Below are 23,160 nucleotides of genomic sequence, written 5' to 3' on the forward strand. Positions count from 1 at the left end.
CATGTTGACGTTCAGTAACGCACGGAACCTTCCGTTGACGTTCGCGAGGTACAACAACAGTCTAAGTTGTTTTGTTTTGACGCGGTGCGTCAACCTCCGCATTCTAGAGTTGTTTTGACTGCTCAGTATAGACAGTCAAAGCAGTCTCGAGTGAACACTGTATGTCCTCACGCACCTGTTGTGGTTGACAGTTCAGTTGTTGACAGTTCACAGACTGTCAAGCAGTTACATGACGTTGCCTTCTGGTCTGCTACTAATGCACCAGTGAGAGACTCACTGAGGTAACCTAGCTTTTATCGGACAAGGTTCCTGTAGCTGAGAAAGTGCTGTTCTCCCTCCTACTGATATTCCCTTGAGGACTCTGTCATTTGGAGAGGAGCCTTAAGCTGCTTAGCCTCCTATGGACTTTAATTAAATCATGATGATTTTTTAAGGATCTTCGTCCGGATCTTGTAACTGCTGCTCCTCGTTCGCCTAAACGTCAGAACTTACACTAGGCCTAGCTACTTCGAAGCCGTTGTTTTTAAGCTAGTGCTCTCTCGCTCTCCTAGAGAGCGTTACGTTGGCTAGGCGACTGGTTTTTGCACCAGGAGGAGTTTTAGGGATACAGCCTTTGATTTCCCTTCTTTTAAACTGGCTTATAGAGCGAGAGTCTGATAGGACACGAGAGAAGTTCTCGGCTTGGGAGTTCATGCCTCTGCCCAGATAGACTTCTCAATTCTGGTAGACTCGCCCTGGCGCCTAGCCAGGAGACGCTCCAAGTTGTTTACAGGTCAACTTCTCAACTTTTGTCGAGCCTTTGAAGTTTTGCTGTACTATTATGTCACACATAACAAGGCTTTCAGGGATGGTAAATGGTTCCGCCTCAGTCGCTAACCCCGTCTGTTGCCACACCTGCTCCCGTAGACCCTAAAGGGCTTTGCTGCAAGACATGCAGTCCAAGCTTGCGTCCTTGATAGAGGACTTAAATGCGGAGAAGAACCTTCTGGCCAACAACCTTCCAACCGGTTGGTTGTGCGCCCTGTTGACGCTGAGGTAACCTACTCGCGTCTGCCAGTTGAGGTGGTTCCTCCTTCTGGCCAACAACCTTCCAACCGGTCGGTTGTGCGCCCTGTTGACGCTGAGGTAACCTACTCGCGTCTGCCAGTTGAGGTGGTTCCTCCACCGATGCGACCCAGTGTGGGTTGCCAGTCGCACGTTGACGTTAAGCGACGCTCGGAGGTGGTTGTTGACGTTCAGGACGTTCAACAACCAGCAGAGGTGACTTGTTGTGACGCAGTGCGTCAACCTCAGCAACCCGGTAGGGTGTTGACTGCACAACCCAGACAGTCTAGACAGTTTCGGGTTGACGCTGTACTTCCTCGCGCATCCATGGTTGTTGACAGTTCACAGACTGTGCAGCAGTTCCATGATATTGCGTCCGGCTCTGTCACGCATCCACCAGTGCGACCGGATTCAGCGAGTCAGACGTTGCCCACTCCGTTGCCGTTTCCTCATCAGTTTCGGATGAGGAACCCTCTGATGAGGACGTTGCTGAACAAGACGATCAGCCCCCAGCCCTGCTATCCATCCAGAAGATGCTGAAGAAGGAACGCTGCCCAGTCAGGCTGTGGATGAGTCTGGTAGGGACACTGTCATCCGTGGATCAATTTGTGTCACTAGGAAGACTACACCTCCGTCCTCTTCTATACCATCTAGCTTTTCACTGGAAAAAGGACAAGACGCTAGAAGCGGTCTCGATCCCGGTTTCCGGAAAGATAAAGTCTTGTCTGACTTGGTGAAAGGACTATATCAACCTTAGAGAGGGTCTTCCCCTGACTGTTCAGACTCCCAACCACGTTCTCTTCTCGGACGCATCGGACGTAGGCTGGGGTGCGACATTAGACGGTCGGGAATGCTCGGGATTATGGAACTCGAGTCAAAGGACAATGCATTTCAACTGCAAGGAGCTACTGGCAGTAAGTCTGACCTGGAAAAGCTTCAGGTCTCTCCTTCAAGGCAAAGTGGTGGAGGTGAACTCGGACAACACCACGGCTTTGGTGTACATCTCCAAGCAAGGAGGGACCTACTCTCTGACATTGTACGAGATCGCAAGGGACCTCCTCACCTGGTCAAAAGGTCTAGACATATCACTAGTAACGAGGTTCATCCAAGGCAACTTGAATGTCATGGCAGATTGTCTCAGTCGGAAGGGACAAATAATTCCAACAGAATGGACCCTCCACAAGGATGTATGCTAGAGACTTTGGGCCACCTGGGGCCAGCCAACCATAGATCTCTTCGCAACCTCGATGACCAAGAGGCTCCCAATATTTTGCTCACCAATCCCGGACCCAGCAGCAGTTCATATAGATGCCTTTCTACTAGATTGGTCACATCTAGATCTATATGCATTCCCTCCGTTCAAGATTGTCAACAAGGTACTGCAGAAGTTCGCCTCTCACGAAGGGACAAGGTTGACGCTAGTTGCTTCCCTCTGGCCCGCGAGAGAATGGTTCACCGAGGTACTTCGATGGCTAGTAGACGTTCCCAGAACACTTCCCCTAAGGGTGGACCTTCTACGTCAGCCACGCGTAAAGAAGGTACACCAAGGCTTCCACGCTCTTCGCCTGACTGCCTTCAGACTATCGAAAGACTCTCGAGAGCTAGAGGCTTTTCGAAGGAGGCAACCAGAGCGATTGCTAGAGCAAGGAGAACATCCACCCTTAGAGTCTACCAATCGAAGTGGGAAATCTTCCGAAACTGGTGCAAGTCAGTATCCGTATCCTCGACCAGTACCTCTGTAACTCAAATAGCTGACTTCCTCTTATATCTGAGGAAAGAACGATCTCTTTCAGCTCCCACTATCAAGGGTTACAGGAGCATGTTGGCATCAGTCTTCCCTCACAGAGGCTTAGATCTTTCCAACAATAAAGATCTACAGGACCTCCTTAAGTCTTTTGAGACCACGAAGGAGCGTCGTTTGGTTACACCTGGTTGGAATTTAGACGTGGTACTAATATTCCTTATGTCAGACAGGTTCGAACCGCTACAATCAGCCTCCCTGAAAGATCTCACCTTAAAGACTCTTTTCCTGGTATGCTTAGCCACAGCTAAAAGAGTCAGTGAGATTCATGCCTTCAGCAAGAACATCGGATTCTCATCCGAAACGGCTACATATTCTACAACTTGGTTTTCTAGCCAAACACGAGCTGCCTTCTCGGCCTTGGCCAATATCGTTCGATATTCCAAACTTATCGTATGGTTGGTAATGAACTAGAAAGAGTCTTATGTCCTGTAAGAGCTCTTAAGTTCTATTTAAAAACCTTTACGAGGCCCGTCTGAAGCTTTATGGTGTTCAGTTAAGAAACCATCTTTGCCTATGTCAAAGAATGCTTTATCCTATTTTATCAGACTGTTAATACGAGAAGCTCATTCCCATCTGAATGAGGAAGACCAAGCTTTGCTGAAGGTAAGGACACACGAAGTTAGAGCTGTCGCAACTTCCGTGGCCTTTAAACAAAATAGATCTCTGCAGAGTATAATCGACGCAACCTATTGGAAAAGCAAGTCAGTGTTCGCGTCTTTTTATCTTAAGAATGTCCAGTCTCTTTACGAGAACTGCTACACTCTGGGACCATTCGTAGCAACGAGTGCAGTAGTGGGTGAGGGCTCAACCACTACAATTCCCTAATTCCATAACCTCTTTAATCTTTCTCTTGAAATGTTTTATTATTGTTTTTGGGTTGTCTGGAAGGCTAAGAAGCCTTTCGCATCCTACTTGATTTGGCGGGTGGTCAAAGTCATTTCTTGAGAAGCGCCTGGATTAGAGGTTTTGATGAGGTCCTGTTGTATGGGTTGCAACCCTTGATACTTCAGATCCTAGGGGTCGCTCAGCATCCTAAGAGGATCGCGAGGCTCCGTAAGGAAGACGTACTTAAAAAGGCAGAGTAATTGTTCAAGTCGACTTCCTTACCAGGTACTTATTTATTTTATGTTTGTTATTTTGAATAACTGCTAAAATGAAATACAAAATACTTAGCTCATAATAATGTAAACAAGTAATGCTGGTCTCTACCCACCCCCCTGGGTGTGAATCAGCCTATATAATCACCGGCTAAGTTTAATATTGAAAAATGTTATTTTTATTAATAAAATAAATTTTTGAATATACTTACCCGGTGATTATATATTAAAGGACCCTCCCTTCCTCCCCAATAGAGACCCAGTGGACCGAGGAGAAAATTGGTTCTGTGTTTACCTTGAGTACTGAGTACCTGCTAGACAGATGGCGCTGTTGATGTACACCCCTACCTGCATAGCGATCGCTGGCGTATTTTGAACGTAGAGTTTTCTGTCGAGCAACAGAGTTGCAGCCTATATAATCACCGGGTAAGTATATTCAAAAATTTATTTTATTAATAAAAATAACATATTTCACTATTGTCTCTGTTGTTACAAAAGGAACACTTGCATATGAATACGCATGGCACATGTGTCAGTCTTTTATGCTTTAGTCACCTGTGTATTTAGAACAGTCTATAGTGTCATGTACTAGACACATCACTAAACATGATACACAGTAGGAGTTCATCATGCACACCCTTCACTAAAAGTCCTAATTAGTGCACTGTTCTTTGCAGAAATCAAGTGGCAGGTTTTAGTACACTACCTGCTGCCACCACATAGTGTTTTATCTCTTGCACTTGTTTCGCGTAATGTTTAAAGAAGACCCTGGATGACTTCCATCCAGTGTAGGCGCGAAGACTCTCAAAACACATGTTTTGGAAGAAGTTCAGAGATGAAGCAACCTTTCTCGGATCATGACCTGCGGGTGTACTGTCGGGATCCGCTCTGCGAATAAAATAGGTGATCTTCGCCCTTAGTTGTTTCAAAGTCAATGTTGAATCTGATGTTTCTCCCCTGAAAAGCTGACCTCCCTCAAAGTCTGAAGTTCTACGAAGATAGACCTTTAGGCATTCTAGTGGACATTGAGATGCTTCTTCCTTCAGAGGGCAGATTCTCCCGGGACCCTACCTTTTAGTGGGCAGCTCGTTCTTGGCGAGAAACGCTGGGTCCGGAAAAAGGTTCAGTTCTCCGCAGTCTGCGAACTGAATGTGGCCAATATCCCTCAAAAGGGCCACTATTTCGCTAACTCTGGCTCCTGAGGCTAGTGCAAATAAGAATATCACCTTTTGAGTCAAGTCTTTCAGAGAGCAATCTTCGTTGTTCAAGGTTGATGCTAAGTGAAGAACCTTATCCAAGGACCATGAAATGGGCCTCGGAGGAGCTGCGGGCCGAAGACTAGCGCAGGCTTTCGAAATCTTGTTGAAGATCTCATTGGAGAAGTCCAACTGGAAGGCGTACAGCAAGGGTCTGGTCAGGGCAGATTTACACGTAGCAATCGTGTTGGCTGCTAAACCTTGTTCATGGAGATGGATGAAGAAGGACAAACAGAATTCCGTTGAAATCTCCTTTGGTTTCTTTGCCCTGACAAAGGCAACCCATTTCTTCTAGGAAGACGCGTATTGTCTTCTCGTTGATTTCGACTTGTATTCTTCTAAAAAGTTAATACTGTTTCTTGAAATCCCGAACCTTTTCTTGACGGCTAAGGAGAGAAAATCATGAGGTGAAGGTTCCGGGTTTTCTGTGATGAAGCTGAGACAGTCGACTTCTGCACTTGCTGAGTCAGAACTGGATCCGGCAACGGAATCAGTTTCAGTCGTAGTTCCGTTATCATGGGGAACCAGACGCTGTTGGGCCACTTGTGAGCCACTATTGCTGCTGTTCCTTGGAAGGATCTCAGTTTGTTGAGGACTTTCAGCAGAAGGTTGGTTGGAGGGAACAAGTAGATCTTGGACCATCTGTTCCAGTCTCGGGACATCGCATATGTTGCTTCCGCTAGAGGCTCCTTTTACGGGGCTACATACCGGGGTAGCTTCTTGTTGTCGCTCATTGCGAAGAGGTCTATCTGCAGTCCTGGGACTTTGCGTAAGATGAAGGAGAATGATCTTGCGTCTAGGGACCATTCTGACTCTATTGGGTTGAGTCTGGATAGAGCGTCCGCCGTCACATTGTGGAACCCTTGAAGGTGAACTGCTGACAAGTGCCATCTCTCATTCTCCGCTAGCCGGAAGATGGCCAATATCACATGATTGATTTGAGGCCTGTCGATTCAGGCATCTCATTACTACCTTGCTTTCTAGTACCAGTCGGATGTGGATTGAGCAGCGAAGTTTCAGTTTTTTCAGTGAGTGAAAAACTGCCATGGCTTCCAGAATGTTGATGTGGAAGGTCTTGAAGAGGGAGGACCAGGTTCCTTGGACTTTCCGATGGTGAGAGTGGCCTCCCCACCCTTCCTTCAAGGCATCCGTGTGAACAGTGACTGAAGGTGGAGGCGGTTGTAAGGGTACCTTCTTCTTCAGGTACTTGGGCTCCGATCATGGCTTGAGGAGGGATCGCAGACGAGTTGGTATCGGTCTTTTCAGATCTCTTCGAGCGTTTGATGCGTATTTTCTCCAAACTCCTGATGCATCTTTTAATTGAGCTCTCAATACTGGGTGTGTCACTGAGGTGAACTGGAGGGACCCCAACACTCTCTCCTGTTGCCTTCTTGATATCCTGTCGGATTGAAGAAGTCTCTTGACAGATCCCGCTATCTCTCTCCTCATCTTTGATGGAATGGAGAGGCAGTGTGACTGTAAGTTCCAGTGGACACCCAGCCATTGGAACTTCTGAGCTGGAGATAATCAAGACTTTTCCAAGTTGATCTTGAATCCTAGGTGGTCCAGGAGCTGGATCACTTCCTTGGAGGCTTGCGTGCATTCTTCTTCGGATGCTGCCCATACCAGCCAGTCGTCCAGGTAGGCAATCACCTGAACTCCCTTTAGGCGTAGTTAACGAATGACTTCGTTCGCAAGCTTTGTGAATACCCTTGGGACTATGTTTAGTCCGAAGGGCATGGCTCCGAAGACATACTGCCTTTTTTGCTGTTTGAATCCTAGGTAGGGGGAAACTTGGCGATTGATCAGAACATGCCAGTATGCGTCCGCCATGTCTATGGAGACTGTGTATGCCTGTTTGGGCAGTAGGGTCCTTATGTGTTGAAGAGTCAGCATTCTGAACTTGTTGTTCACTATTAACTTGTAGAGTGGTGATAAGTCCAGAATGACTCTGAGCTTTTCCGAGTCTTTTTTCGGAACACAGAACAGCCTTCCTTGGAATTTGATGGACTTTGCCCTCCTTACAACTCTCTTGTCTAGGAGTTCCTGAACATATTCTTCCAATATGGGGGGTTGAGTGTTGGAAGAACTGAGGGAAGTTTGGTGGAGCTGCATTCCAACTCTACCCCAGTCTGTTCTTGATTAGGCTGTGGGCCCAGGGATCGAAGGTCCAGCGATCCTGGAAGAGGAGAAGTCTCCCTCCTACTGGTAGCATCTCACTTGGAGTGCTGGTTGGAGGACTTGCCTTCTTGGCCACGTCCACCTTTGTTGCCCCTACCTCTGGAGGGGCGTCTAGAGGAACCTCGAAAGGAACCTCGAGACTTCAGCCGAAAGGTCGTCGATTGCCTTTCAAAGGCTGGGGTGAAGACAGGCGACTAAATCGCCACCTGTTGGGGCACCAGCTGGAATGTAGTAGATGGTTGTGCCACCGTCAGTGGCACCGTGGCCACGGGAAGCTGTTGTTGTCGTGGAGGGCGAGAGGGCACTCTGGGTTGTTTGGTCTTCCGTTTTGGTTGGGGACCCTCTTCAGCGGAAGACTTCCTCTTTGAGGACAAGCCCCATTTATGGAGGAGATTCCTGTTCTCCGTTGCGGCTCGATCAACAACCTCTTTGACCCCTTCACTTGGGAAGAGGTATTTTCCCTAGATGTTGGAGGCTATCAGCTTCCTTGGTTCGTGCTTCACTGCAGCCGAGGCGAACACGAACTCTCTGCAAGCCCGTCTGGCTTTGATGAAGTTATATATATAGGTCTTTGGTGACCGTTGCCAAATGCGCTTTGGCAAAGACCATATACATATCTGGGGTGTCGGGGACGCTTGCCATCGTCTCTAATCCGGTTTGTAAGGACACAGAGGCGGCAAGTCTCTCCTTTGTTTCCTACTCCATGCGCAGGTGGAAGTCTGACAACTTTGGGAGGTCTTCTCCGAACTGACGTCCGGCAATGTCGGCCTCCAGCTTCCCAACTGAGGTGTTATAGATATCCTTCCAGTCTGCATCATCTGATGGTAGGGCAAGGGAGAATGGCTTACACTCTTCGAGTGTAGGGCAAGGTTTCCCTGCCTTGACTGCCTTTAAGGCTGCCTTGAACCCTTTTTCCATAAAGGGGAAGGCACGGGAAGAAGCAGCAATGAAGGACGGGAGCTTCTTGCTGAGAGCCGGCACCTTAGAGCTAGTGAAGGCCCTCTCCTTCAAGGTTTTTGTGAACAAGGCCTGGGCCTTGGGGAGGTCTAGTATGATGACCTCTTTCGGCTCTGTTCTTCTTCGGAGGGGGGTTCCGTCCTCAGGCGGACGTAACAATCCGGGTAGGCCCCCTTGCTGGGCCAAAACTCAACGTCGTCAACTGGGACAATGCCCAGTTTGTCGGAGAGGAAGATCTTCCCACCTGACATGGGCATGTGCTCAGCATACCTCCAAGGATTAATGTCAGAAAAGGCGGGAAGATCCTTGACGTTTAGCTTCTTGGGGGCTAAACGTGTACAAGAGTTGGTGCATCTCCGTCCGCATTGAAGCCTCCTTCTCAGATGATTGCTTCTTCATATCCTGGAACATGGACAGAAGAGAATGAAGCATATGACTAATCGTGTCTAGTTGGGGGGGCAGAAGAAGTCGACGGGACAGGCTCAGCCACCGTAGCCGATGAAACCGAAATAATTTCGGCTTTCTCTTCGTCGCCTGCAGGAGGTAAAAGTCTCCTGATCCTGCTCTTCAACTAGAAGACTCCGTTCCGTCTCCTCGGAAACTACCGACATGTCGTGCTCCAGTTGGATGTCCTTCAAGGCATCAGAAACATCAGATTCTACCGGAATCTGTACGAGGGGAATCTCAGGCTGAGCTTGGGGGGTAACTGCATCCGAAGATGCCCTAGGGAACAAACAGGCCCTCATCCTTTCATTAGGAAGGTATGGGCCAGTGGTGTTCTTCTGGAAGCCCCTGACCCATTTTTGCAGCGTCTCTCTTGCTGCATCCCTTGAACTCAGTAGACTTTTGATCATCAAAAGCCTCAGTAACCAGTTTTGAACAAACGTCACATACCTGGGGGGTCCCAATACTTCAGAGATCCCTTCATAGTTGCGCAGCGCGCGTGGGTCCTGCACAGATCATGGCCGCAGAAGCTCTTACTGCGGACCTTGCAGAAATGGTTCCCGCACTCGGGATGCTCCTCCTGTAAAGAAAGAAAAGCAGATGAGTATTCGGTGAAATATCTCAGAATTTCATCATACAATGTTGTATATATTGTTTAGCTTAGGATAGGTAAGCTAGGAGGGAAAGAGGAAAGACACCCACATGTGTTTCCTGTCCAGCCCATTGCTATGACCTCCTTCAATATTGAGCACTAAATTCTAGTCGAATTAAAGGAGAAGATAATATCCTTTGGATATAAAGTGTAATTTTAACACCGTCTTCTAAGGTTCAATATTGGGGATTGAATAAAATGATCATCGATCTTTATCTAAGCCAGAGAGAATCGCTCTCTTGGTGTGGTGGTCTCACAATAGGCTGCCCATGAAGCACCTTGTAGGTTGGAAGAAATGTATGGGCTACAGCACGGACCGCACAGCGGTATGTGTCGTGCGGAATAATCAATATCGCAGTGACTAAGACCACTCCGCAGCCAGTACTAGTCGAATTAAAGGAGAAGATAATATCCTTTCGATATAAAGTGTAATTTTAACACCGTCTTCTAAGGTTCAATATTGGGGATTGAATAAAATGATCATCGATCTTTATCTAAGCCAGAGAGAATCGCTCTCTTGGTGTGGTGGTCTCACAATAGGCTGCCCATGAAGCACCTTGTAGGTTGGAAGAAATGTATGGGCTACAGCACGGACCGCACAGTGGTATATGTCGTGCGGAATAATCAAGATCGCAGTGACTAAGACCACTCCGCAGCCAGTACTGTAGTGCCTGCCGGCGTATGGGCTATTGAAGGTATACTGCCTTCTTAGGTAAAGGGCGGCGGGCCACCGGCAGCCGGGAGTCCCTCTATAAAGGCGGACCCGCCAGCTGCCGGCGAAAGGATATGTCTTCAGACAATTGGTCGACCGGCTGTCGGCAGTTAGCATAGTTTCCGGCAGCCGGCCGGTTTATGCCAGCTGCCGTTGGGTCACCGATCAACGGTAATCCATGGCAAGCGGCGGCAGAGCAACTTGACGGCGGACCGTCGTCCGAGAGGCCGCCGGCGCTCTAGGTGCCGGCGGCTGGCCCAGGGTGGATGGTAAGACAGAGAGAAAGCATGGATGGGAGGTGAAGCAAGGGCTCAGCCTTGCATACCTCCATCTGGAATGAGGGTTCATATGGAAGGGGGAATTATATTTGGGCTTCCATCCAACCATAGCCCCTCAATATCAGTAGTGGGGCCATGGAAGGCAGTCCAAGGGAGGACTGAAGAACACTCTAAAAGATAGGGAGATTCCTGCCGGATGCCAACTCAGTCGACGGCCGACAGAGAGCCCGAGCCAATCCCGCAATCTACCCTTAGGGTTGATTGTAGAATGATGGCCAGGATGTGTGAAGGCTAGGCCAACACTAAAGGACAGCAGGGGAGGGGCAAGGGTCCTGCAGGTGAGGTAGTACCTGGTAGGTCCTACCTAACCTAAAAGATTCTGATCCAGAGCAAAGACAACCTTAGGGGCCAGGGAATTCAATTCCCTAGAATAGGTTAGTCTGATTGAGTGAGAAGGCGGCACCCAGGCCGTTTGTCTCAATGGAGGAACAGAATCTAGTGTCGGAGACCCTAAGCAAGGGAAGAATTCAATTCTTCAGCTTAGGATCTGTTGGCACAGGACTATCTGCTAGGCCACGGGGAGAAGGCATTATCATATAACACCCCCAGGAGATGGCCTAGGGAGGTCTAGCCTCCTGCATTGGTATCCTAACCTGACCTAAGAAGTCAGTTCGCCAAGCCAGGCGGCTACCGATCACAGGCAAGTACTCTGATGTCCCATCCTAAACTCAAAACCGACTCAGTGGTTGAGAGAAGGGAATGGAAACACCCTAGTCTAGATTTGCCAGAATAAAATTCACGGCAAAACTGACTAGGGTTAGCCTAGGCTAGTCAGAGGGAAAAGGAATTGCTCTTAAATCTCTCAAGGAGATTGGTATCGACTTTAAAGGTATAGGAGGTGTCAGTCTCCACTTAAAAGACGATACAAGGGCAATTGGCGATATGTATGAAAGTATACTAATGCCCCTAGGCTAGTAGCCTAGGCGCAGTGAGAATCGGTCACCGAAACTCTCGTATACTATCTTGGAAGGGGAAAATTTATACAGTAATATCTTAATTGTATAAAATATTGCTTGAGCTTCAATAATACTTTACTAGAAAGGTTATATCATGCATGAAGTGTATGGGTGCCTAGGCTAGGAAGCCTAGCACTTGTGGGGCTCGGTAATAAAATTGCCAAATCCACGAAAACAAGGGCATAATATAAGAAGTCCTAGCTAAATGCTAAATAGCTAAAGTTATTAAAGCGAAATATGCCGGGAATGTCGTTCTGGCTAACTAAATATACATGCAAAGAACGACCGAGTCCAAGACGCCATCCGGCTGGGTAACAGCTCTTGTTGCGTTAATTGCGAACTTATTTCGAGGAAAAAACTGGCAAGAGCTTACATTTATAAAAATTAAAGATAGTACTTAACTTTCCAGAGGCAGATGAAGCTGGTGAAGACATCATTGCGAAGTAACAATCCAAAACAGCGAGAGGTACACGGGATAAATACCCGGTAGGAACGCTACACGAGAAAGAATGACTAGATGGCGCCACACGGCGGCGTGCTGGCGCTCAATCACAGTATGAGTAGGAGTGTTGCCGTAATAACGGCTCTCCTACAATTCTTGCCACTTTCCCCTCTCGAAGCGTAAACGCTATTAGGGGTGTAGATAGCTATGTGGCGTGTCAAGAATACGTCCTCTGATCTTATGCGATATCCCTATAAGATAATACAAGGGATACCTTCTGCCCTCCAAGGAACTCAAAAACTATGCCAAAATTCTCTTTGAGGAGTTGAGACTCACAGAGGGGGTCAAACCATCTTCATATAGTCACTTCGAAATTGACCACGACCTACCCTGAGATGTCTTGTGGGTGAAAGACAACAAATAAGCTGCTAGTCCTTCGTCAGAAGTCAAACAGAGGGAGTCAGAACATGCCTTTTGTCAGATTTTGGTCTACTTGAGGTCCTTCAACGGGTTAGCTGACCTGGCGATGGCTCCTCAGGAGAGCTAGGACATGATCTTGGACCATGTCTATGGCATTCAGAAGCCCCCAAAGACCAGTGCAGCTTTGCCCTAGTCTCAGGGTTTGAAGAGTGCCTGGCGTAAGGTGGCTGCCCAGCTCTCGTACGCCTCTGGTTCACTTCGTTCGGGCTCGTCCTCAAAATTCCTCCCACCTCCTGGTGTCCAACAGATGAGATATTACAAGGTTCTTTCTTTTCACCATTCTTTGGAGGAACTCACAAATGGAATCTCCCTAGAGAGACTTTCCGGTCTTCAAGTCTCCTTTTCAGCTGCGGAGATGCTTAACCAAGAGAAAGTTGTGAAGTATGCCATGCAGGCTACTTCGTGGCTTGATATTTGGTTAGAATCATTGGGGAATCTGGTCCAGACCGAGAATTTTTCGAAGGAAGGCACTAGGAAGGCAGTGAAATGTTCCTTCCGTCCGGCACTTGTCCAGCACTTTTCAGTATACTGAAGAAAGACTCCCCAGAGAGAAGAGTGATTCTCGACCTGTCTCGTATCAAAAGTGAAATCAGTTTATATGAGATGCGACACAGGCAAATGTTGACCATCATGCATGTCTGCCAATTACTACAAAGGGGGTTTGGACCTGTACTATAAATGTAAATGATGCCTATTGCCTTGTCCCATTTACTCCCACCACTTCAGACCTTACCTAGAATTTTGGTTGGGAGATGAGTATGCAGGTGCAAAGCAATGCCTTTTGACCTCAGTATTGCCCCAAAAGTGTTCACTAAACCAGCATATCAGATATCAAATTCCTGTAGCTGCAGGGAGTTTTGGTCTTAGCCAATTTAGACGACTGGCTGAATTGGACATAAAGAAAAGAATTATGCTTCAAATGGACAATTCAAGTCTTGTAAGTTCTACAGGAGCTAGGTTTCTAGTTGAACTTTGCAAAATCAAGACAAATTCCAGGAAGGATATTCAAGTGGCTAGATCTTTAATGGAAAAATGTTATTTTCATTAGTAAAATAAATTTTTGAATATACTTACCCGATAATCATGTAGCTGTCAACTCTGTTGCCGACAGAAATCTACGGTCGGGATACGCCAGCGATCGCTATACAGGTGGGGGTGAACACCACAGCGCCATCTGTGGTCAGGTACTCCAGTACTTCTTGTCAACACCACCTCAATTTTTTCCTCGGTCCACTGGTTCTCTATGGGGAGGAAGGGTGGGTCAATTAAATCATGATTATCGGGTAAGTATATTCAAAAATTTATTTTACTAATGAAAATAACATTTTTCAATATTAATCTTACCCGATAATCATGTAGCTGATTCACACCCAGGGTGGTGGGTGGAGACCAGCATACATGTTAACAAAGAAGCTAAGTATCCCGTATTTTATTTTATTAGTTATTCAAAAATAACAAAATAAATAAGTACCTGGTAAGGAAGACGACTTGAACCATTACTCTGCCTTTATTAAGTACGTCTTTCTTACTGAGCGTAGCGGTCCTCTTAGGATGCTGAACGACTCTTAGGTGCTGAAGTATAAAGGGCTGCAACCCATACTAAAGGACCTCATCACAACCTTTAACCTCGGCGCTTCTCAAGAAAGAATTGACCACCCGCCAAATCAACAAGGATGTGGAAGGCTTCTTAGCCGACCGTACAACCCATAAAAAGTATTCAAGAGAAAGGTTAAAAAGGTTATGGGATTATGGGAATGTAGTGGCTGAGCCCCCGCCTACTACTGCATTCGTTGCTACGAATGGTCCCAGGGTGTAGCAGTTCTCGTAAAGAGACTGGACCTCTTTGAGATAGAATGATGCGAACACTGACTTGCTTCTCCAATAGGTTGCATCCATAACACTCTGCAGAGAACGGTTCTGTTTGAGGGCCACTGAAGTAGTCACAGCTCTCACTTCATGTGTCCTTACCTTCAGCAAAGCAAGGTCTTCTTCCTTCAGATGAGAATGTGCTTCCCTAATCAGGAGCCTGAATAGGTAAGAAACTGAGTTCTTAGACCTTGGAAGAGAAGGCTTCTTGATAGCACACCATAAGGCTTCTGATTGTCCTCGTAAAGGTTATGACCTTTTTAGATAGTACCTAAGAGCTCTAACTGGGCAAAGTACTCTCTCCAGTTCGTCCCCCACCAAGTTGGACAGGTTTGGGATCTCGAACGACTTAGGCCAAGGACGTGAAGGAAGCTCGTTTTAGCAAAAAACCGAGCTGCAAGGAACATGTAGCCGTTTCAGATGTGAAAAACTATGTTCCTGCTGAAGGCGTGGATCTCACTTACTCTTTTAGCTGTTGTCAAGCACACGAGGAAAAGAGTTTTTAATGTGAGGTCCTTAAAAGAGGCTGATTGGAGAGGTTCAAATCTTGATGACATAAGGAACCTTAGGACCACGTCTAGATTCCAGCCTGGAGTGGACAACCGACGTTCCTTTGAGGTCTTAAAAGACCTAAAGAGGTCCTGTAGATCTTTGTTGGTGGAAAGATCCAAGCCTCTGTGGCGGAAAACCGCTGCCAACATACTTCTGTAACCCTTAATCGTAGGAGCTGAAAGGGATCTTACGTTCCTTAGATGTAACAGGAAGTCAGCAATCTGGGTTACAGTGGTACTGGATGAGGAAACTGCATTGGCCTTGTACCAGCTTCGGAAGACTTCCCCTTTAGACTGATAGACTCTGAGAGTGGATGTCCTCCTTGCTCTGGCAATCGCTCTGGCTGCCTCCTTCGAAAAGCCCCTAGCTCTTGAGAGTCTTTCGAAAGTCTGAAGGCAGTCAGACGAAGAGCGTGGAGGTTTGGATGTACCTTCTTTACGTGAGGTAGACGTAGAAGGTCCACTCCTAGAGGAAGAGTCCTGGGAATGTCGACCAGCCAGTGCAGTACCTCTATGAACCATTCTCTCGCGGGCCAGAGCGGAGCCAACCAACGTCAGCCGTGTCCCTTTGCGAGAGGCGAACTTCTGAAGTACCCTGTTGACAATCTTGAACGGCGGGAATGCATACAGGTCGAGATGGGACCAATCCAGCAGAAAAGCATCCACGTGAACTGCTGCTGGGTCTGGAATCGGAGAACAATACAACGGGAGCCTCTAGGTTATCGAGGTAGCGAACAGATCTATGGTTGGCTGACCCCACAGGGCCCAAAGTCTGCTGCAAACATTCTTGTGAAGGGTCCACTCTGTGGGGATGACCTGACCCTTCCGGCTAAGGCGATCTGCCATGACATTCATATCGCCCTGAATGAACCTCGTTACCAGCGTGAGCTTTCGATCTTTTGACCAGATGAGGAGGTCCCTTGCGATCTAGAACAACTTCCACGAATGAGTCCCTCCCTGCTTGGAAATGTAAGCCAAGGCTGTGGTGTTGTCAGAGTCCACCTCCACCACCTTGTTAAGCTGGAGGGACTTGAAGTTTATCAAGGCCAGATGAACCGCCAACAGCTCCTTGCAATAGATGTGAAGTGTCCTTAGCTCCTGATTCCATGTTCCCGAGCATTCCTGTCCGTCCAAAGTCGCACCCCAGCCCGTGTCTGATGCGTCAGAGAAGAGACGGCGGTCGGGTTTCTGAACAGCCAAAGGTAGACTTCCTTGAGAAGAAAGCTGTTCTTTCACCACGTGAGAGTAGACCTCCTCTCTTCGGAAACAGGAACTGAGATCGTCTCTAGCGTCATGTCCTTTATCCAGTGAGCCGCTAGATGATACTGAAGGGGGGGAGGTGGGGTCTCCCTAACTCGATGAACAGGGCAGCGATGAAAGTGTCCCTGTTAGACTCATCCACTACCTGACTGAGCATCGGTTCCTTCTCAGCATGCTCTGGATGCAATCTAGGGCTTAGTATATCTTTGGGGCCGACGGAAAAGCCCGAAAAGCTCAACTCTGAAGATCCATACCCAGATAGACAATGGTCTGGGATGGGACGAGCTGGGACTCCTCAAAATTGACCAGGAGGCCCAGTTCCTTGGTCAGATCCATAGTCCATCTGAGAATCTCCAGACAGCGACGACTTGTGGGAGCTCTTAAAAGCTAGTCGTCTGACGGAGCCGGACACAAGATCATGGTACTGCTGCACAGTCTGTGAACTGTCAACCATGGGGAAGCGAGGAAGTACAGTGACAACCCGAAGCTGTCTAGACTGTCTGGGTCGTACAGACAACTCCTTATCGGGTTGCTGAGGTTGCCGCACTGCGTCACAACAAGTCACTTCTGCTGGTTGTTGAACGTCTTCCCAGTGACACACTGACTCCGTAAACAAAAAATCCTCTAACAAGGACTAAGCTTGGACTGCATGTCTTGCAACACAGCTCAAGGTCTATGGGAGCAGGTGTGGTAACAGACGGGGTTAGTGACTGAAGTGGAACCATTACCCTCCCTGGAAGCATGCTATGCTTAAATAAAAGTCCATAGGAGGCTAAGCAGCTAAAGGCTCCTCTCCAAATGACAGAGTCCTCAAGGGAAAATCAGAAGGAGGGAGAATAGCACTTTCTCATCTACAGGAACCATATCCGAGAAAAGCTAAGTTCTCTCAGTGAGGGTTTCACTGGTGCAAAAGCAGCAGACTAGAAGGCAACGTTATGAAACTGCTTGACAGTCTAGTGAGTTGGCAACAACCAAAGATGTGTGACTGAGAAGCATGCGGTAAGGTATGCAGAGCATGCTGTATGCAGAGCATGCTGTATGTAGAGCATGCTGTAAGGTAAGCAGAGCATGTTGCATGGCGTGCGGCTTATGCTGCATGGGATGAGGCTCATGCTGCATGGGATGAGGCTCATGCTGCATGGTATGAGACTCATGCTGCATGGGATGAGGCTCAAGCTGCAAGGGATGAGGCTTATGCCGCATGCGTTGAGGAGGATGCCGCATAGTATGAGGCTCCTGCCTCATGGGTTGAGGCGGTTATTTATTCTTAAAAGGAAATCTGAACCTGACCCTAATCTAGCTGTCCGAGGATTTACCTGGTGAGACATCAGTCTCTTTACCAGCGAGTTTTACCAGATTTCCCCGGGCCACCACGTGACACAATTGGTAGTAATTCATTCAAATTACCCCTAATGAGTCAATATGGATAAATATCAACACAACATCGTGTTCAAATAGAAATAAATTTCTACCTCATACAGTACTTGGGATCGAACGCTAGCCCCTTCTAATGAAAGGCCAGGTCGAAACCAACCATGCCACGAGAGCCCATTGCCGCATAGCATGAGGCTCCTGCCTCATGGTTTGAGGAGAACGCTGCGCAGAGAGAGGCTCATGCTGTGAAGAATGCGGTTGCTGAATGCGTTGAGCGGCTGCCTCATAGCATGAGGTTCCTCAAGAGTTGAGGCTCTTGCCTCAAGAGTTGAGGTTGTCTCAAGAGTGGAGGTGGCTGCCGCAAGAGTTGAGGTTGCTGCCTCAAGGATGGTGGAGGTTGCCGCAACGCAAGAGGTTGCTGCATAGCGCTGGTATCTGGCAACTCCCAATGCGGCAGCTCACGCGTGGAGGTAGGTTGAGGAACCTCAACATCATACGTCTGGCAGGGTGGACTGCGCAGAGGTGGAGTTGATGTTGCTGCCTCGAGGATGGTGGAGGTTGTCGCACCGCAAGAGGTTGCTGCCTCGAGGATGGAGGAGGTAGTCGCAACGCATGAGGCTCCTACCTCAAGGGTAGAGGAGGTTGCTGCAAAGCATAAGGCTCCTGCCTCAAGTGTTGAGGAGGTTGCCGCGTGGCAAGAGGCTCCTGCCTCAAGGAAAGTGGAGGTTGCTGCACAGAGCTGGTATCTGGCAACTCCCAATGCGGCAGCTCACGCATGGAGGTAGCTTGAGGAACCTCAACATCATACGTCTGGCAGGCTGGACTGCGTAGAGGTGGAGGAGCGCTCGCAGGAGGTGTGTTAACCTTCTCTGCCTGAAACTCCTGCATCAACACCGCAAGCTGAGACTGCATTGTCAGCAGCATAGACCACTAGAGTTTAAGAAAGACAACAACAAACGGAGCTATTGTCCGTTGAAACTGAGGGTCTAAAACAGCTGGTGCGGCAACAGACGGAGTTACTGTCTGTTGCGATACCACCTTGCCTCTCTGGGAGGTGTGCAGTTGTCGTACTGCAGCAAGTCCGAACTGACCCAGTGCTAATGGCACCACCTAGGAGTTGGACTTGCGCAGAAGGGACCGACTTGCACTTAAAAGCTGCAAGATTTGGTCCATGGTTTCTGCGAGAAACCTCTTCCGCAGACGAGGAATAAATGGGCTCTCTCGTCTTTGTGTGGGTGGGGTGATCACGTCGGCTACGTGAGTTGGTTACACCCGAAACCACGGAGGGAAACGTCTGTTCGTCGATCAAGGCCTGCTGAACCCATAAGTCCTTCGACATTACTTCTCCCCTGGGCTTGGGAGCTTGTAAGAGGTCCCAGACTAGGCGAACAACTGGCACGAACAGACGAACCCTCGAACGCAACACTGTAACACTTTGCGCTTATCACTTTTGATTTTCTGTTTGCACTTATTTCACTGAACTCGAAACTTTAAGTGGTTTGTACCTGAAACACGCAATTCTATCCTTCATTAAAAGTTAGTAATTGCGAAAACAGTATTACAATGTAACAGAAAAACATAATGAAAGATAAATAATTCAGTGGCTGGAAAAGAGACTAAACACTAGATCAAATAAACTACGTTTAAAATCTCTCACCGCATAAAGCCTGAGAACAAGAATAAAACTCTAGAAACGTTTACCTTCTTCCCCTAAAGAGACTAGGGAGAAGAGCAAAAACGATAACAACGTTACCCGCTTGAACGAAACGTTTATCCTCCTCTCTCTCCCTCCGTCTCTATCTCTCTCTCTCTCTCTCTCTCTTGACTTAGCACCTGAGAGAAGAGCCCAATTATATATATCGTTAAAACATATTATTGTTAAAGGAAAAAAACTGAAAGGTTTCCCAAATAAAAAGTTCCTTTATTAGAATTAAAACCATTTAAGCTAAGAAAGAATGAACAAAACGCTAGAATCGGTTTACTCTTACTGCAACGTGACACCGTGATAGACTCTCTCTCTATCGTAACGATAGAGCGCAAGTTGAACGTTCTGAACGTCAACAACTGCAGAGACAAAACAAAACGTTAGTTCAACTTTGAAAACAGTACAAGACTATCAAAGAAATTCTTTCAAAAACATTAAAATAGCATAATATGTTAACAGGTAAAAACGAAATGACGGGCTCAATGTTAATTAACTTCGGTTCAAGAAAAGACCGCCTACTATTAGGAAAGGTCGAATATAAACAAATATGAAAATTAATTTAATAAGTTTATAATAAAAGGAAGTTAATCAAAGAGGCCTATAAAAGGCGGAGAGATATAAAATAAATCTATAACTTTGTTAAGCAAAATTAAGAGAGTCTATACTCTCTTCGACACCAACACTTCCATCTAAGGGAAGGGTCGGCCATTTAAAAGTGAAAGAGAGTTCATACTCTCTTCGTACCAAAATTAAATCAAATTAATTCCAAAAACTTGCTAAGCTAATGATATAGCTTCCTGAATAGCGAAGGCTAAACTCTAGAGCAAATACATCACCAAATCGTGAGCAATAACTCCAGAATCAACAGCGTATCCATGTAGGTCTAGCCGGAGGCACGACAGAGGAAAAATTGAGGTGGTGTTGACAAGAAGTACTGGAGTACCTGACCACAGATGGCGCTGTGGTGTTCACCCCCACCTGTATAGCGATCGCTGGCGTATCCCGACCGTAGATTTCTGTCGGCAACAGAGTTGACAGCTACATGATTATCGGGTAAGATTAATATTGAAAATAAAACAACTCTAATCCTAACAAAAAATCTTAGTACAGAATTCCAAGCAAGTTCAGATTCTTTCTTTCTAACCACCTTCCCACCAGGAAACTGGAGATGTTGTGCCTTCTTCAGTTTGCTTCATTAGTTGACCCAGTGTTAACGACTAGGTTGAAGGACCTCAATAATTATGAGTTTGGAGAAGAGTGGCCTGGAAGTGGTTTTGAGATCTTCAGGCATGGTTGCCTTGGCATTGCAAAGAATTTCTCAGGCCATGTATTACATTTAAAGCCTTTCCATGTTAGTCTAATTGGTCCCTCATCTGATTTCCATCATCCGTCATACAGACAAATCCTGGTCAGGTTGGAGAGGTCATTCAGAGGAGACAGTTGATGCACAGGTAACGTCTTTAACTGTAGTGGGGAATTTTGATGACGTAGTAATGATGTCAACCCCTAGCTAGACATTATCAGCATTGGAGGTGCTGTGTCAAGCTCAACAGTGCCTGAACTTGAAGGTCTCTTTTATATACACTCAATCTATATTTTGCACATTGATACACTGGCCCTAGAGTAGGGGATGCAATATGTCTTTGGTATTTATGTTGTATTGGATTCCCTGATCTAGCCTTTTACTAGAAAGTCCTTGGAAACCACATATTACCTTCCCAAAAAATAAATTTTTCCTTTATGAAAACCTCTTTTATAATATAATTGCTTTTATATATTACAAATATAGCGATTGCCATCTTTCCAGGCTTGCAAATCTTACTACTCATGATACAGTTTAAACAAAAATATGGAAGGTTATTGAAACAAATCAGTACTGGGTGATCCATTATGAATGTGCTGTAAAACTACTCTCATCAGTTTGACAGATGAAAACTGTAAACTTAGTATACAGTGCACAGTATGTTAGATTAATGGGATTGTTAAAAAGTTTTAAAGACAATTTTTCAACATGTAGTTTTCCTATACACTCTTCTCCTTTTAAAACAATTATATTAAATTTATATTAATCTTGTACAAATACTTACAGGTTTGGAAAGTAATCCATTTTATGCAGGTCCAACTGATGAAGATACTATAGCTGAAATCATTGCTTCTGCATCAGGACCAAGTGGAGCAAACGTAGAATATCTTTTTCAGTTAGCAGAAACTATGAAAACTATGGGTGTACATGATTCTCATCTCACAAATATTGAACAGAGGGTAAGAAGTATCATATGCAAGAGATGATACTGTAAGGAAATTTTGTTCTTAGTTGGGCTCAGAATTGACTTATTTTATTTCCCCAGTAAATAAAATGCAGTATCATACTGTATTCTTATTTGGCTCTTCAAAATCAAACTTGCCATAAAGTAATTAGCTATTGTTACAAATGATGTAAAAAAAAAAACCCTACACGTGCTAAAACAAAATATCAAAGTTAACTTTATTTTCTTGAATTTTACCTTTTCATCTATACAAACATGTGTAAGTTGTTGTATGTTGTTGCTTGGTGGTTGGGAAAACATTTTTGGGGAGGTACTGTATAGTCTCTCAGACGCTCCCTCCTCTCTAGCCTCGTGCACGGAAGCAGGAAAATTGATTTTCACTAGGAAAGGAAAGATGGTGACTAGGCATAATACAAGTTTATGCACAGGTAGCGTTGTCTCCAGGTATAGTGGTGGTTCTCACTGATGACATAGCAATGATGTGTCACTCATAGCCAGCCAGTTTCAGCTATGGAGGTGCTATAGTGCCTGAACTTTAAGGTTTCTTATACACACAAAATCTCTGCTTTTAACATTGATACACTGACCCTAGAGCAGGGGAGACAATATTTATTTGGTTTGTTCCGTAACTGGAATACAAACCACGCTATTTATTAGGGGTTATACTTTCGGCGGAGCTGAAATGACGAGCCATTAAAATTTTAGCGAGGGTTAACTACCCACACCGCTAGTTAGTGGGGGGTAGGGGGGGTTAGCTTGCTACCACTCCCGTTCACACACCTGTGATTTAGTCACTTTACTTTTGGCTCGGATCGAGAGCGGTTGTTTCCTCTCTCTCTTCTCGCCTATTCTGGACTGCGATTAATTTTTGTCTTTTAACTTACTTTTTCTTATACTTGTATATATATGAAAACATTCTTAATGTTTATGTATATATATGCGTATAGAAAGGTGGTAAGTTTCCTTTTCAGTGTTTGTGCTGTGTGTGATACATATACGACAACGACACTTGCGTAGTAGGAAGGCCAGAACAGTTCCACTTCGTGGAGAACGACCTCTCCCTCTCTGGTCCATCGGTCTTCCCGTCGGCATATAACCGTGAACTCGGCCGCCGCAGGGGAATCGTCATCACCTGGACCCTCTTCATTCAACTATTGTCTTCACCTTTTCCTCTTTTCCTACGGGAAACATGGATTCTGAGTGAAGGGAATGTGGCCTTTCAAAGATTGACTACGGTCTCTCTCTTCTCGAGGTCGTTCACCTTTACAACAACAGCGTACCATTGGGGAAGCTCCTTTCCCGTGCGCGGGTTAGGTTGCTCTTCCGACTGTTTGTCTTAATTATTTTTAGTGAAAATATAATCATATTTTAACTTTTCAGCGTTCTCCGTGGGGAACACTTCCCTTCGGAGGGTCAGTGGTTCTCACTATTAGTGAATGTTCTTAGCTGATTTGAATAATTGTAATTCTGTTTTTATTACAGTTACTCCGCTCCCCCTTTCTCCCGTGGATGTCGACTGGGGAAGGAAGGGCGCAATACTTAATTTTATGCTTTCCCCTCTTCTGAGTTCCTCATGGGGAATTTGTTAAATAATTAATTTTTTTTGTCGGCGCAATACTTACCGGTATTTTATGTTGTTCCCTCGGGGTTCTTCTTCGGAGTTCCTCCCTAGGGAATTTCTGTTAAATAATTATTTAATTTTATTTTTCCCAGTTAACAATGCAGTTTTTCTTCGTTCGACTAAGAGTGCCAACGAAGCAGAGCTGTTCTGTTC

General features: G+C 46.3%; 1 protein-coding gene across 1 annotated transcript in view; it reads left to right on the top strand.

Annotated features, from left to right (window-relative positions):
- The window catches only part of LOC137656146 (putative glutathione-specific gamma-glutamylcyclotransferase 2), a 127,969-nt gene extending 106,367 nt beyond the window's left edge, over window positions 1-21,602 (top strand). Inside the window, exon 5 of the mRNA XM_068390364.1 lies at window positions 21,209-21,602. Within this exon, the coding sequence (XP_068246465.1) occupies window positions 21,209-21,408 (200 nt within the window). The 3' untranslated portion in view covers window positions 21,409-21,602. The remainder of the gene's footprint in view (window positions 1-21,208) is intronic.
- The last annotated feature ends 1,558 nt before the right edge of the window (window positions 21,603-23,160 follow it).

Source organism: Palaemon carinicauda, chromosome 1 (genome assembly GCF_036898095.1).
Source record: "Palaemon carinicauda isolate YSFRI2023 chromosome 1, ASM3689809v2, whole genome shotgun sequence".
Taxonomy (NCBI): Eukaryota; Metazoa; Arthropoda; class Malacostraca; order Decapoda; family Palaemonidae; genus Palaemon; species Palaemon carinicauda.